At 55.3% G+C, this 16,026-nt stretch overlaps 1 protein-coding gene across 3 annotated transcripts in view; it reads right to left on the bottom strand.

Annotated features, from left to right (window-relative positions):
• Window positions 1-15,818, bottom strand: part of KSR2 (kinase suppressor of ras 2) — an 86,851-nt gene extending 71,033 nt beyond the window's left edge. For all 3 annotated transcript variants that reach the window (XM_030958929.1, XM_030958930.1, XM_030958931.1), the window contains exons 1-3: window positions 15,642-15,818; window positions 8,706-8,846; window positions 7,538-7,688 (exon numbers count right to left, since the gene is read on the bottom strand). In XM_030958929.1, the coding sequence (XP_030814789.1) occupies window positions 7,538-7,688; window positions 8,706-8,846; window positions 15,642-15,818 (469 nt within the window). The remainder of the gene's footprint in view (window positions 1-7,537; window positions 7,689-8,705; window positions 8,847-15,641) is intronic.
• Between the last annotated feature and the right edge of the window lie 208 nt (window positions 15,819-16,026).

Below are 16,026 nucleotides of genomic sequence, written 5' to 3'. Positions count from 1 at the left end.
GAAATGAAAAGTTTGGGTTGAAAAAAAGCTTTGAGTCAAGGGGTGGAGGATGGAGCATGAGCAGTTTGCTGGAGTCATTTTCTCAGAGCACAACATCAAAATAACTGATAAAAAAGGCCAAAATAATTGTAAAATATGAAAAAATTACCAGGAAAAAAATTCCCAGATAATTGTAAAATATTTTTTAAACAACAATACACAATTCCTAAATAATTGTGAAATATTAAAAAATGTATCAACAGAAGAATAAAAATTAAAAGAATATTAAAAACCTTAAAAATTAAAATGAATTCATTAGAATGAATATAAAATTAAAGTAAACAAAATAATATTAATTAAAGTTTTCAAAATTAAAATAAATTGATCAGAATAAAATATAATTAAAACAATAATTAAAAGGTTTTAAATTAACTGAAAATAAAAATACATCAAAATAAATAAAGTTTAAAAATAATTTAAAACTCTAAAAAAAAAAAAAAATAATTAGAATGAATAAGAAGTACAAGAAATGAAAAGTAAGAAGTAAAAATGTTGTAAATTAAAATTAATTAAAAAATAAGAAGTTAAAAGAAATAAAAACTATCAATGCTTAAAAATAAAATAATTAATTAGAACGATGAATAAATAAAAAGAAATAAAACTAAAAATAAGAATGATAAAAATATTTGCAAAAAAGAATGCTGAAAAATATCAGCTATGCAAATGACCGCGCGCCTATGCAAATCCTGCCCTTCCCATTGGCCGCTTCCCTCTCCTTGATTTGCATAACTCCGAGCCGGCCGGGCGCTAATTAGCGGTGTTAATGAAGATGGGGAGAGGATCTCCCTGCGCCCCGGGAATAAAAACCACCCCGGGTCCGGACTGAAAACAACCGGGAGAACGTAATTCCAGAGGGGAAGGCGGCAAGTAGCGAGACGGGATCAGCTTAAACCGGGAATGCGCTTAAGGGAGGAAAAAACAACAAAAATATCCCAAAGCTGCTCGGGCTCCGAAGGCTGCTAGAGACGGGAGGATTCCGCTCCCCGCGGCTGCTGCCGCTCTGATTCCCGCCTGGAAAAGCGCTGGGAGGGAGGGAAAGTCCCCTCTGTCCCGTTTGTCCCCAGATTGGCCGCCTGAGTGCTCCCCAAAACTTCCTTGTTTTGTTTGGACCCCAAATATTATATATCATAATATTTTATTTAATAATATATTTAATAAATATCATTTATTAATTGTTATATATTCGAATATACAGTATTTCTTTAATATATTTTATACATATATTAAATATACATATATATTTACATATACATATATATTTACATATATATACATATATATTAAATATACATATATATATTTACATATATATTTACATATGTATATATATACACATATTTAATATATGTATTAAATATACATATATATTCAATATATTATATATATTAAATATATGGTATTTCTTTAATATATTATATATATGAATTATTTCTTTCTGTATTGTTTCTATATTTTTAATATATTTATTTATATATTTATATATTAAGACTATATATAATATAATTATATTTATTATACATATATAATTGTATATATGAATACATATAATATATATTATATATATTATATGTATATATATATACATATATAATAAATAATATTATTTATTATATATTATATATTGTAATATAATATTAGAGAATAGAGAAGAGATATGAGATAGTATATTATATACACTAGATAATATAATGTATATTTTATTATATAATTATATATAATATAATTATATAATATAATCGTATTTATTTAATAATAATTATATTCTTTTTTGGATATCAGCCACAGCCATCCCCCAATCCCAGGGGCCACCTCTCCTGTCCCTGTGGTTGCTCCCTTTGGGTGAATTTGGCTTCATTAATCCTCTCAGATCCCTCCTCTGCCCCATTGCAGCAGGGAAACTTTCCCCAAACCTCTCCATTCAAAACTGACATGAAAACAAACTCCTGGGAAGAGGAGGCAGCGCTGGGATGCAGCTCATGGATCCAAAATGGAAAAAATCCCACCTGTCCCAAACCACAAAGAGCAAGGTTTTCTTTGTTTTCCTAAAAATGAAAGGCTGGCAATAATTCCCACGGGAGCTGCCGAGGCAGCCCAGCTGCTCCTGGGGATGCTCCCAGTGCTCCTTCCCTTCCCAAAAGCAGCTCCAAACTGGACATTTTGGGATGCTCAGGGTTTTTTTGGGAACCCCCACAGCCCCAGCACCCACATGCCAGGATAGCAGGCTCTGGAATGGACTCTGGAATCCCCAGCTTGGCAGCACGGGGATATCAGGGAGGTCAACCCTTCCCTCCTGTCCACCACACCAGCACAGCCCCCAAATTCCCTCCAATCCGGGATTTTCCTGCTTTTCCCTCACTGCTCCCGACCCTGCCTGACCCCACGCTGTCCCCAAGCCACCCTCAGCCTTCCCAGGGCTCATCAAGATTCCATTCCAGCTCATTTTTCCCGGGAGGACACTTAAAAACCTGCGCACATCCCCCAGCAGTCACAGCCCATCAACTCCTGCAGCCACAGCTCCACTCTATTAATATTTTTAATATTCAATTAATCCCTCTCCGAGATCAAACCCCAAAACCAAACCCCATTGCCAAGGATCCCAGGAAAACCCAATCCTTGTTAACCCCACAAAGCAGGGGGGTGAATGTGGATTTGCCACACTCTGATTTAGGGGATGCTCCGGGTGTCACTGTGATATTTTATAAAAAATCCCTTCACCAGGATTTCTCCTCCTGGGAAGTTGGGAAGCTTCAGCTTCTCCCTGTTCTCCAGCTTTTCCCTGTTCTCCCTGCTGCTTTGGAATGTGATTTGGAGAATTGTTTCCCCAGCATGTGAATTGTTTTTAATTAATGACCAATCCCAGTCCGGCTGTGTCAGACTCTCTGAGTCTGTCAAGGGTTTTTATTATTCATTCTTGTCCAGCCTTCGGATGTCTCCTTTCTTTTTTTAGTATAGTTTTAATATATAATTTCTTTTAATATAATATCATAAAATAATCAATCAGCCTTCTGAGAGCTTGGAATCGAATTCTCATCTCTCACCTCATCCTGGGGACCCTGACAACACTGGGGTTTTCCCTGCTGCCCCCGGGATGCTCGGCTTGGGAAGCGCCTCCTTTTCCAAGCCCATCCCAGCCAAATCCATCTCCATGAAACAGCCTCCAGCTCCCTGCCCAGGCAAGGGCAGCCTGGGAAATTAAAGGCTTCTAATTAACGGCTCAATAAATAAAGATGGATGGGGAAGGTTAATGCTGAACCTCATTCCTGCTTTATGAATACAAATCTTGGCGACTCGGAATCGGCCGCTGCGGCTCCTGCCAAGGAATTCCAGCTTTTAAGGAGGATGCAACTTGTTCATTAATTACATTTTTGGGATGAGGACAATGTATTGATTCACAAGGAGATAAAATGCAGCTAAAATACAGATTTAAAGGTGTTTCTGAGGCAGTTGGTGCATCTGGCGCTTCTTTGGGGGGGTTGTCATATCTCAATGGATCTAAAATCCCAACACTGCATCCAAAAAGCATCACTGCTGTCCTGGGATGCTTTTCTATCCACATCCCAAAAACTGCCAGAGAGCTCCTCAGGGCTGGCCAACCTCACTGTCACAGAGCCATGGAGCCAGCCAGCAGCTCCAAATCCCTGGAATCCAGCAGATGGATGGATGGATGGATGGATGGATGGATGGATGGATGGATGGATGGATGGATGGATGGATGAGGGATGGATGGATGGATGGATGGATGGATGGATGGATGGATGGATGGATGGATGATGGATGGATGGATGAGGGATGGATGGATGGATGGATGGATGGGTGGATGAGGGATGGATGGATGGATGGATGGATGGATGGATGGATGGATGGATGGATGGATGGATGGGGATGGATGGATGCATGGGTGGATGGATGGATGGATGGATGGATGGATGGATGGATGGATGGATGGATGGATGGATGGATGGAGGGATGGACGGACGGACGGATGGATGGATGGATGGATGGATGGATGGATGGATGGATGGATGGATGGATGGATGGATGGATGGATGGATGGATGGATGGATGGATGGATGGATGGATGGAGGGATGGACGGACGGACGGACGGACGGATGGATGGATGGATGGATGGATGGATGGATGGATGGATGGATGGATGGATGGATAAAAGCAGCACAGCACCCCCTTAGTGCACCCCAGAGCCACAACCCCATCACTGCCCAGTCCCCAACAGCCCAGGGGGACATTGTGAAGGTCCCAGCAGTGCTGTCTGCCCATCCCAATCCCACACCCCACCAAAACACACTGCCTGGACCGTAGGGAATCTGGAGCTGGGTGGGATGATGGACTCCCACTGCCCACCCTGAGCCCAGGGCACCCAGGGAGCATCCTGCCCTTCCCTGGCCAGAAATCCCACTGTTCCCAACTCCCTGCAGGCAGGAGAGGGGTGGGGACTTTGCTCCTGCTCTCCCAGGGGGTGAAGAGGGGGAATTCCTGGGATGGAGCCGTTGGCTTGGCAGAGGCAGGGAACAGGGAGCCCATCTGGTGTCACAGGTGGAGCTTCCCACACCCAAATCCTCCAGAAATTCAGGGAGATTTGGTCTCCTCCACTGCCTGGGAGCTCCTGCATGCGCCCCTCAGGTCACCTCCCTGTCCCCAAGGTTGTGTCATCCATGGGACAATGCATGTCCAGCATGGCACAGACCCACAGCAGCTGGAATTTCCAAGGAACCAGATCCAGCTCTGGCAGAGCAGGAATGGCCAAGGCAGCATCCCAGCAATGCCGGAGGGACAGAGCAGCCAGAGCAGTGCGTGATGGATGGAGCTAAACGGGAAACACAAACACTCCCTGCCTGCCTGGCTCTCTCCTGCTGGGATCCAATGGACCACCAGGAATGCTGGCAGCCCCATCAGCTGCCCCATTAGGGAGCAAATGGAGCAGCAGCATCCCACAGACCTCCGGTACTTCCATCTCCTCCTCCTTCCATCTCCTCCTCCTTCCATCTCCTCCAGCCAGAAAACTCCAGAGGAACCAGAGTAGCTTCCTGCAGCTGCCCAGCCAAAGGCCAAGGTGGATTTTCCAAAGCAGGGAATTCCCTGGGCCGGGAGGGCAGAGGAGAGAGTGGAATTTGTGTGGAGCAGCCTTTAAAAGTCAGAGGTGTTTGGACAAAGAGTAGCTGAGAGCTCTCCCGGGGCTCCCAGGGAGGCACCGCCGCCCTCGCTCAAATAACAGGGAGAGCTCATGGAAATGCCAAGGGAAGGGAGGCAGGAGCTGGGTTTGGGGAGCTGGAGTGGGGGGATGCTCCCTAGGGAATGGCAGGCTGGGCTCAGACAGCCCCACCTCGCCCCAGTGCCACTGTCCCCAGCACGGGGTGGCACTGCCACTCTGCGCCACGCAGGAGAGGATCCAGAACTGGTGGATGTGGCCTGGGTCTCTCCATGCTGGAGCTGGGATCCCTCTCTGGGACATTCCGTGCTCTGAGGACACTGCTGGGCCCCCAAAGCTGCCCCTCCTTGAAACCGTGTCCCTTGCTGTCCCCAAGGGCTGCTCTGCACCTGCAAAGCCCAGCAGGGCTCATTCCCAGCCTCCCAAACCCTGGGGTGCAGCTGTGTTGGAGGAGCCCCTCTGGAGGGGACAGCAGCCAGACAGAGGGGTCTGGGGTCCCCAAATCTGGGGGTCTGGGGTCCCCAAATCACGGGGTTTGCTGCTGCCCCAGAGCCACCTCCTGTGCTGGCAGTGACCTTCCCGAGCTGGCACCACAGCACGGGTTCTGTGCTGCCCTCCACGGGGATGGGCTGTGCCAGAGGGGCTGGGAAATGCCCAGGGCAGGGAATGGAGCTGGGAAGGGGCTGGAGCCCCAGGAGAGGCTGAGGGAGCTGGGAAGGGGCTCAGCCTGGAGCAAAGGAGGCTCAGGGGGCCCTTGTGGCTCTGCACAGCTCCTGCCAGGAGGGCACAGCCGGGGGGGTCGGGCTGTGCTCCAGGGAACAGGGACAGGAGCAGAGGGAACGGCCTCAGGCTGGGCCAGGGCAGGGGCAGGGTGGATTTTGGGATAATTCCTTCATGGGAAGGGTGGTCAGGGCAGTGCTGGAGTCCCCTATCCCTGGAGGGATTGAACACCCGTGTGGATGTGGCACTCGGGGACGTGGGGCAGTGCTGGCCTTGGCAGTGCTGGGGATTGGCTGGACTCGCTCCAAAAGGTTCTTTCCCAACCCAAACGGTTCTGTTGTGACCCATCAAGGCTCGGCTGGGACACGGTGCCAGCACAGCCGGACCCTGCCCAGCCCCTGCCGCATCCCCCGAGCCCCGGCCCCGCTCTGCTCCCGGTACCGGCGCAGCTGCAGCCGGAGCGGCTCCGGCAGCGATTGAAGAGCGGAGCTCTGCTGCCACCGCCCGGGGAGCAGCAGCGCAGCTCGCACCGCACAGCACCGGGAACCGCACACACAGCGCCGGGAACCGCACACACAGCACCGGGAACAGCACAGACACCGGGAACCGCTCAGAACGGGGAACCGCACATCCAGCGCCGGGAACCGCACAGCACCGGGAACCGCACACACAGCACCGGGAACAGCACAGACACCGGGAACTGCATATCCAGCACTGGGAAGGGCGGGTGGGGCTGGGGCAGTCGCTGGGAAGGGGTCAGGGAATGGGGGCTCCGCTCCGAGCCAGCCGGGAGGCGATGCTGGAGCTGCCCCGAGCTTTTCTCCCCTGAGGCTCCTGACCGAGCTGCTGCAGGCACAGGGGGTCAGGGGACCCTGTAAGAGTCACAGAATGGACTGGGTTTGGAGAGGCCCCCACCCAGTGCCACCCCTGCCATGGCAGGGACACCTCCCACTGTCCCAGGTGCTCCCAGCCCCAATGTCCAGCCTGGCCTTGGGCACTGCCAGGGATCCAGGGGCAGCCCCAGCTGCTCTGGGCACCCTGTGCCAGGGCCTGCCCACCCTGCCAGGGAACAATTCCTAATTCCCAACATCCCATCCATCCCTGCCCTCTGGCAGTGGAAGCCATTCCCTGGGTCCTGTCCCTCCATCCCTTGTCCCCAGCCCCTCTCCAGCTCTCCTGGAGCCCCTTCAGGCCCTGCAAGGGGCTCTGAGCTCTCCCTGGAGCCTTCTCCTCTCCAGGTGAGCACCCCCAGCTCTCCCTGCCTGGCTCCAGCCCTTGGAGCATCTCCTCCTCTGGTCTCACTCCAGCAGCTCCAGGTCCCTCCTGATGTTGGGGACCCCACACTCAGGGGCAGCTCTGCAGGTGGGGTCTCACCTGAGCGGGGCAGAGGGGCACAATCCCCCCCTCCTTTCCTGGGCAGGGGGTTTTGGGGTCCCAGCTCTCGCCCATCAGCACCCCCAAATCCTTTTTCCAGATGTTCCCTGCAGGAAATGATTCCCAGCCAGCCCCAGGGATGCAGCAGCTCTGCCAACATTAAAATGACACTCCCGGTGCCCCCAGAGCAGGATGGTGGCACCCAGGCCGGGTAGGCTGAGGGGACAGGGGGCACTCACCGGACTTGTGGACGCTGCGGAGGCAGGACAGGGACGCGTTCAGCCGGGCGCACTCCTCGCTGTTGGCCCCAAACTTCTCCACGGTGGCACAGACCTGGTCATCGGTCATGTCCAGCAGATCCTCCAGGCTGAGCTGCCCTGGGGCGATCTCCTGAGGGAGGAATGGGTCAGGAACGAGGGAGGAGGAGCAAATCCCCTGGAGCATCCTCTGCACCTCAGGAACAACCCATTCTCTTCAGGCCATGGACACAAACCCCTCCATTTCCCGCCTGAATCTCCAAGAAAACCTGGAGGAACTGAAGTTTTATCTCCAGTTTTTCTACAATTTTAGGTAAATCCAGACCCAGTTCAGCCTCTGGGAGCACCAAAAAACCCATCCCTGAGTGGGAACACGCAGCACCTGAGCTTCACTCCAGAATTCCCTTTTCCCTGGAGGTGGGATGGCCTTTGGGTGCCACCCCCCCACTGCACCTGCAGGAGCCCGGGGTGTGGCGGGAGGACACTGATGGGGACATGGGGGATGTCCCCAGTGCAGAGGGGTCCGTGTGACACCCACTGGGGACAGCAGCAGGGCGTCCTCGCTGCTGGGTGGGGTCAAAAATCCACAGGAAAAAAAAGGGAAGGAAAGGGAAAATGGGAATGGGGAATGAAAGGGAAAATGGGAAGGGAGAATGGGAAAGGGGAAGGGAAAAGGGAGAAGGGGAAAGGGGAAAATGGGAAAAGGAGAAGGGGAAGTGGAGAAGGGGGAAAGGGGAAATGGGAAGAGGAAATGGTAAAGGGGAAGGGGAAAAGGAAAAAGGGGAAAAGGAGAAGGGGGGAAGGAAAAAGGGGGAAAGGAAAAAAAAGGGGGAAAGGGAAGGGAAGGGAAGGGAAGGGAAGGGAAGGGAAGGGAAGGGAAGGGAAGGGAAGGGAAGGGAAGGGAAGGGAAGGGAAGGGAAGGAAGGGAAGGAAGGGAAGGGAAGGGAAGGGAAGGGAAGGGAAGGAAGGGAAGGGAAGGGAAGGGAAGGGAAGGGAAGGGAAGGGAAGGAAGGGAAGGAAGGAAAGGAAAGGAAAGGAAAGGAAAGGAAAGGAAAGGAAAGGAAAGGAAAGGAAAGGAAAGGAAAGGAAAGGAAAGGAAAGGAAAGGAAAGGAAAGGAAAGGAAAGGAAAGGGGAATGGCCAGCCCTTACCTCCATCACCTCCTTGCGGATGTCGACGATGCGGAACCAGTGCAGGAGCTGGGGGAAGCCCTCCAGTTTGGCATTGCGCTCCTGCAGGGCCACCTTCCTCTTGCAGGACAGCTGCCGGCTGAAATACTTCACCAGTTTGCTCTGGGAAAGAAGGAGAAACCCTCATGGGATCCCCCACTGGCAGCTGGGGCTCAGCTCTCACTCTGCCCCATCCCAAGGCTCAAAATTCTGCCACAAAACGCTCCTGCAGCCAAGAGCATCGAGGTTTGGTGTCCAAGAGGGAATTTTCCCTCCCAAAAATCCCTTTATCAGCTCAACCCAGCGCTGGGCTCTCGTTCAGGGGGTGGGCAGCCCTTGGCACCCCTGGGGGTGTGAGGGGGACAGGGGGACAGGCCCCACTTTTCCCACAAACGCTGCCCCATCCCAGTGCTGCCCAGCCACCCACGGGACACTTTTCCCATTTCTGCTCTCAGCCTCAGGTCCAAGAGACCCCTAAAGGACACAGTCCCCACTCTTACACCCAGGTTTGATGCTGAGAACCCCAAAACCATCCCTCAAATGCCACATTCCCCTCTTGTACCCCGCACAAATACCCGGCAAGGGGAGCAGCCACAGCATCACATCCCAAGGCTGGAACGTGGCATTTTCTCCTCATTCCCTCCTCACCAACCCAAATCTTCCTCTCTCCTCGCTCCATCTCCCCTCTCTGCTCCTTTGCAGCCCCATCCCTGCTCGGATCATCCCCCAAATCCCCCCACCCCGAGGCCGGAGCTGTTCCCAACCACAGCCCAGCTCCCAGAATGAAGCTGCCCTCCTTTCCCGGGAATTCAGAGCAGGGCTGGGAAGCTGCTGGGATTTCCTGCTCCTGCTTTTCCAGCTGGGTGATTCCTCGTTGCCTGCAGCACTAGATGGTGCTGTGCCTCTGCTCCTGCACACCCCAAAAACAGCCGGGTGGAATATGGGCTGCTTTGGGATACAGGGATGAGGGGAGAACCCCCATGGTGGGATTTGGGACTTTCCCCATCTTTCCCGGCCCTTTCCTGGAAATTAAATTTCCTCCATTCCCCCCACTCTTCCCCATTCCCAGCTCACCTCTGCATGCTGGTGGTGGGGGCTGCCCTGTCCCCAGCCCCATTCCCACCCAGGACCCTGATTTTGGCACTGCTGATGCTCACAAATCGCCTTTATTCCCTTTGGGATCCCACCTGGAGAGGCTGAACGGGGAACAGGCTGGGGGCACGATGTGGATTTTTTAGGAATTTCTTTGCCTGGTGTTTTGTGTCCATGCAAGGGCGTTTTTTGGGAGACAGGAGCTGCCTCTGGGTGTGTTCAAAGTGCCTGGGGCTGCTCCAGCTCCAAAAGCCTGGAGTGTGTTTGGGATGTGAGATCCGGGATGATCCTTAAACCTTTGATTGTTTGTTTTGGGAATGTTTTTCCTTAAAAATCAGCCCAGGAAGTGGAGCAGAGCTCTGCAGAGCTGAGGGCTCCCTGCAGCCCCCCGGGTGTGGATTTGCCTCATTTTTGGGGGTTAATTTTCAGAAATTAATCACAGGTTGCCATCACCCCCAAAATCACCCCCCAGGTGGGTGAGGGCCCTGCCAGGAGCTCAGGACAGGGTTGTCACCCCCTGGCAGCTTCTCCCCATCCTCAGCTGGCTACCAAAGATTAATTCTTGAAAACTAACCGCCAAAAATGAGGCCAATCCACACCTGGGGGCTGCAGGGAGCCCTCAGCTCTGCAGAGCCCTGCTCCACTTCCAGGGCTGATTATTAAAGAAAAACATTCCCAAAACAAACAATCAAAGGTTTAAGGATCATCCCGGATCTCACATCCCAAACACACTCCAGGCTTTTGGAGCTGGAGCAGCCCCAGGCACTTTGAACACACCCAGAGGCAGCTCCTGTCTCCCAAAAAACGCCCTTGCATGGACACAAAACACCAGGCAAAGAAATTCCTAAAAAATCCACATCGTGCCCCCAGCCTGTTCCCCATTCTGCCTCTCCAGGTGGGATCCCAAAGGGAATAAAGGCGATTTGTGAGCATCAGCAGTGCCAAAATCAGGGTCCTGGGTGGGAATGGGGCTGGGGACAGGGCAGCCCCCACCACCAGCATGCAGAGGTGAGCTGGGAATGGGGGAAGAGGGGGGGGAATGGAGGAAATTTAATTTCCAGGTGGGGAAAACTCAGCCCCACAGAGCCCTTGAGTGACAGGAGGGGTCCTTTTTCCCCCAAAGAGGACCCCGCTGGGATCCCCAGGTGCTCTGCTCCGTGGATTTGCTCCAACCAGGGGAAAAGAAGCCCCAGACCCCCTCTGTAAAATCCAGAGGCTCTGGGGGTTTGTTGGGGATGCAAAGGGGAGGGAATTCCCTGCGGAGCTGCTCCGCCTCCCGCTCATCGCGGCACGGAGCAAATTTGGGAAATGCCGCGTTCCTGCCGCGGCACAGCCTCCTCCGTGCCTCAGTTTCCCCGCCTGGAAGAGGGCAGGGGGCACAAGGAGAGGGGCGGCAATCCCGCGGATCCCTCCCTTCCTGCGGGTGGAATTTGCGGCGGGTCCAGCTGCGGATGCTGGATTTTCCTGCGGAGCTGGCGTTGTTTTCCCACCTTCCCAGCGCCTCTCCCGGCTGCAGCTCTGCCCGGGGGGAAGGCAGGAGGGATGCTCTGGGATGAAGGAGTGAAACCGCCAGGATTCCCTTATCTTTGGGGGATCCTGGAACCCCGCAGCTCCTTGGAAACAGCGTCCCTGCCGCCCCGGGGGCGGCTGCGGGCACAGGAGCGATGTCCCCGCTCCGCGTCACTCCGCAGGACCGGATTTCCCAATCCCAATTCCCCGAGCGGGAATTTCCCTGGGCTCATCCCGACCCCAGCACGGCCGCGACCCCGGCAGGTTCCGAGCCGGTCTCCAAGGAGCCAGAGGGCGGCTGTTCCCCCCTGGAATGGGATCCTTGACATCAGCCGGGCTGGAGACAGCACCGGCCCTGTCTGGAGACCGGGATAGGCGCTGGAAAATCCAGGAGGGGGAAGTTCATTCATTCATCTGGCACCCAATGAGCTGTGGGGAATGCCCTGTCCATCCCACCCCATCCCATCCCATCCCATCCCATGGATCCCATCCCATCCCATCCCACCCCATCCCATCCCATCCCATCCCATCCCTCCCATCCCACCCACCCACCCATCCCGTCCCGTCGTCCATCCCATCCCATCCCATCCCATCCCATCCCATCCCATCCCATCCCATCCCATCCTTCATGCCACTTCTCACTTCACTTCTGCACCCCTAAAAATCCTTTTCCATGACAAGAAACACGACCAGAGCGGCTCCCTCCAAGGGGCTCGTTATTCCAGAGGCACCTGGAGCAGCCTGGGGCTGGAGAATTCCTTGCCATGGTTCAATTTTCTCTCTCAGGGCTCTCCCAAGGTCCTGTTGGGCTTGTGAGATGTTTCTGCCTCTGCTCATCCTTTATTTTAGGAGATGCTAAATGTTCCCTGGGGATTTTGCTGGGAATACAGGAGCCAAAATGTCTCCATCCAGCATCCTGAGAGGATCCAGCTCTGGGAGAAGTGCACTGTGCTTACCCATGGTGTGAGACAGCAGAGAATCCACATGTTCAGACAGTGAAAATCTCAAAATCATGGAATGGTTTGGGTTGGAAGGAGCTTGAAGCTCATCCAGTTCCACCCCATGGACAGGGACACCTTCCACTGTCCTAGGTTGCTCCATGCCCCATCCAACCTGGCCTTGGACACTGCCAGGGATCCAGGGGCCGCCACAGCTGCTCCAGGCAAATCCCAGTGCTGGAACAGCATCTCCAGAGCCTGTGGAGGTTTGGGAATGGCCACAGCTCTTTCCTCAGAGCCTCTTCCCATCCTCACCACACAGCAGCCAAAAGTATCCCGGGACAGTTCCCTGTTCCTGGCAGGAGCAGGGCAGCCCAGGGAGAGGGAAGTGTTGATCCTGGAGCCATCCACCAGTTCCTGGGAGCCCTGACCCTCATTTTGACACTGGGATGGGGTTTAACCCCACAGACAGAACGGTGCTGCGGGACAGTTGGGAATATCGCCCAGCTCTGAGCGAATTTTCCTTCTGTTGTTCCCAAACTCCACTGAACACACCTTCCCTATCCACATTTACACCCCAACCCCAAATTTAGAGCCATAAATCCCAGCTTCCACGCTTGGGCAGGGATAAAACTCCACAGCCCTGCCAGGGCTGAGGGATAAAAACTCAGCTCCTTCTGGATGCTGCCCCATAGGAAGCAGACCAGTCTCGATTCCCACTCCAGGTGTTTTATCCCAGCTGCTGCCTTGCTTCCCACTGGAACCTGTCCCAAGGCATAAGCCAGACCCAAAATGCCTCCCATCTCCAAGGATGGCCCCTGGAACCAGGCTGCAGCCGTGGTATCCATCCCAAAAACGCTGCATGGCAGGATTCAGGAGGATGGGACCTCAGCCTACCTTAAGGTGGCTTAAAACAAAAAAAGAAGGGAAAAATTTCTATTAATCCAGCAAAATCAATGTTTAGCCCATGAAGATGAACCAAAACCCCATGGATTCTCCTGTTTTATTCCAGGCTCGTGCTGACACAAGGGCTGGGCACTGTCTCCAGTGCCACATCCCAGGTCACCACCCCCTTTGCCATGGCACTGCCCGGCCCAGCTCTGCTGCCACCAGATGGGAAGGGAAGAGGCACCGAGCGAGGCCTCGGAGCCTGTGCCACGTCCTTGGGATGTGGTGGTGGCAGCAGGGACTCAGGGCCACAGAGACTCGGGGACTTGGGGACTCAGGGCCAAGCTGAGCTCCTGCTGACGCTGGTGGCAACCCAGGACAACGCCAGGAGCCAGCCCAGGGCTGGCATCGAGAATGTGGCCCTGGATTCACTCCCCCGCATGGGAATCACCCTGGGTTTGAGGTGAAAAACAACCAGAGAGTGTCAGCAGGGATGTCCTTGGCTGGAACACCCCAAACTCCTGGTTTGGGGGTGTTTTAGGGATGGCAATGCCAGGGTTCCCTGTGGCTGGCACTGAGTGATCCATATGGGCTGGAGAGGTGCTTCCCTGTGAGCATTTGTAGGATAACATCTCCCAAAAAACCTCCAGACCCTTCATCCAGCCCTTCATCCTTCCCTGGCACTGGGATGCTGGGAAGGAGCATCCCACCAGGATGGCATCCCCTAAAAACCTCCAAACCTTCATCCAGCCCATCTGAGCTGCTCCAGTGGCACTGGGATGCTGGGAAGGAGCTTCCCACCAGGATGGCATCCCCCAAAAACCTCCAAACCTTCATCCAGCCCCAGTTTGGCTGCTCCAGTGGCACTGGGATGCTGGGAAGGAGCATCCCACCAGGATTGCTCCACCACACTCCCCTGCTCCCCTCCATGTCCATAGGACACAGGGAATCCTCAGTGCTGATCTCAACAAGGCCAATCACTCCATGTGGGATGAGCTTCTGGAGTCCTGCACCTCCTGGCAGGTTCTCCTGGGGATTTGGAGCCTGGTGCATCCCAAAAAGTCTCCAGCACACCCCAAACCACTGTTATCCCTGCCCCAAGGTTGCTCCAGGACCAACAGCTCCCAGCCCCTCACACAGAGTTGGGATGAGGCAGGGCTGGGATCAAGGTGACAGCAGGATGAGAGTGGGAATGAGCACAAGCCGGGATGCAGAGCAGGGACCTGCGCCCCAAACCTGGGATCTCCCCACGAGTGGCACAGCAGTGACGTGGTGATGCCCCAATTGTTCCCACAGCGCTTGGGGAGCAGGAGCAGCAGGACAGGGTGCTCCAGTCCTGTCCAGAGCCAAGAGCTGCCCCACAGAGGGGCTGCAGGAGCAGCTGAAAGGCCTGAGAGGGATCAGGCTCTGACACCCCCCCACCCACAGCCCCAGCTCGGCGCCAGCCGCCCCCACAGCAGCAGCACAGCCCCGCTGGCATCTCCCCAGGGTCACGGCCTCGCTCCTCCTGCTCTGTGCCAGCTGCAGGGATCCCACTCAGCCCTGGGAATCCCTGGCTGTTCCCTGCCTGTCCCAGCCCACCGACCTCCTGCTGAACCACAGATTCACCCCAGCAGGGGCTCAGCACACTCGAAAAGGAGCCTTATCCCCTGGGAGGCAGGGGTGGGGAGGGGAGAAGGCAGCTGGGCCGGGGGCTGCTGCCTGGAGGGAGGGATGCAGGTGGGCCGGGGGATGCAGGTGGGCTGGGGGATGCAGGTGGGCCAGGGGGATGCAGGTGGGCCAGGGGGATGCAGCCAGCTGGGATAGCTGGAGCCTGCTGGAAGGGATTCAGGTGGGCTGAGGGGATGCAGCTCCAGGAAGGGGATTCAGCCAGGCCCAGGGGATGCAGCCCCGTGGAAGGGATGCAGATGGGCTGAGGGGATGCTGCCTGCTGGAAGGAATGCAGGTGGGCCGAAGGGATGCAGTCCAGGAAAGGGATGCAGGCAGGCTGGGGGGATGCAGGCAGGCAGCGGGGGGGCAGGTGGGCCGATGGGATGCAGCCCGGCTAGAGCAGGAGCCTGGAGGAAGGGATGGGGCCGGGCGGGGGATGCAGGAAGGGGGAGGGGATGTAGGTGGGCCGGGAGATCCAGGTGGGCCGGGGATGGATGCAGGTGGGCCGGGGATGGATGCAGGTGGGCCGGGGATGGATGCAGGTGGGCCGGGGGATGCCGCCTGCAGGGCGGTGGAAGCCGGGGGAGGGACGCGGCCGGGCCGGGGGATGCCGGGGGATACCGGGGGATGCCGGGGGATGCCGGGGGGCTGCGGCCGGGGCCGGGCGGCCCCGGTGGGTGCCGGCAGCCGGGTTCGGTGGTCCCGGACCCACCTCGGGGCCACCTGCAGAGCGCGCAGCCTCACTCGGGCGCACCGCAGCGCCGCGGGGGAACCCGCCGCGGCCCGGGGGGTGGGGGAGACTGATGGGGGGTGTTGATGTTGGGGGTCGGCGGGCCCGTACCTCCAGGGTGCGGATCTCCTTCTGCGTGAGGTCGTTGGAGGCGGCGCACTTGGTGCGGAGCCCCTCCAGGTTGGAGATGCTGATGTCGATCATGTTCTGGACCAGCTCGCACTGCTGCAGCGCCTTCTGCAGACTCAGCTCCTGCTCCTCGCTCCTCGTCATGTTGTCCTCATCCATCGCTCGCCGCCCCCCCGCCCGCCCGCCCTCCCCTCCGCCCGCCGCCGCCGCGGCCCCCCCTTCTCTCGGCTCCGCTCGCCGGCCCCCGCCGCCGCTCAGCCCCGCTCGGCCGCGGCCCGCAGCATCGCGGTGCCCACCGAGCCGTCAGCGCGGCGCCGCCGCCGCTACCCCCCGGGCGCGCGGGGGCGGGGGCGGGGGCGGCGCGCTC

This window comes from Camarhynchus parvulus, chromosome 15, assembly GCF_901933205.1.
Source record: "Camarhynchus parvulus chromosome 15, STF_HiC, whole genome shotgun sequence".
Classification (NCBI taxonomy): Eukaryota; Metazoa; Chordata; class Aves; order Passeriformes; family Thraupidae; genus Camarhynchus; species Camarhynchus parvulus.
Note: the sequence above shows the minus strand (reverse complement) of the source record. Positions and strands in the feature narration are given on the sequence as shown.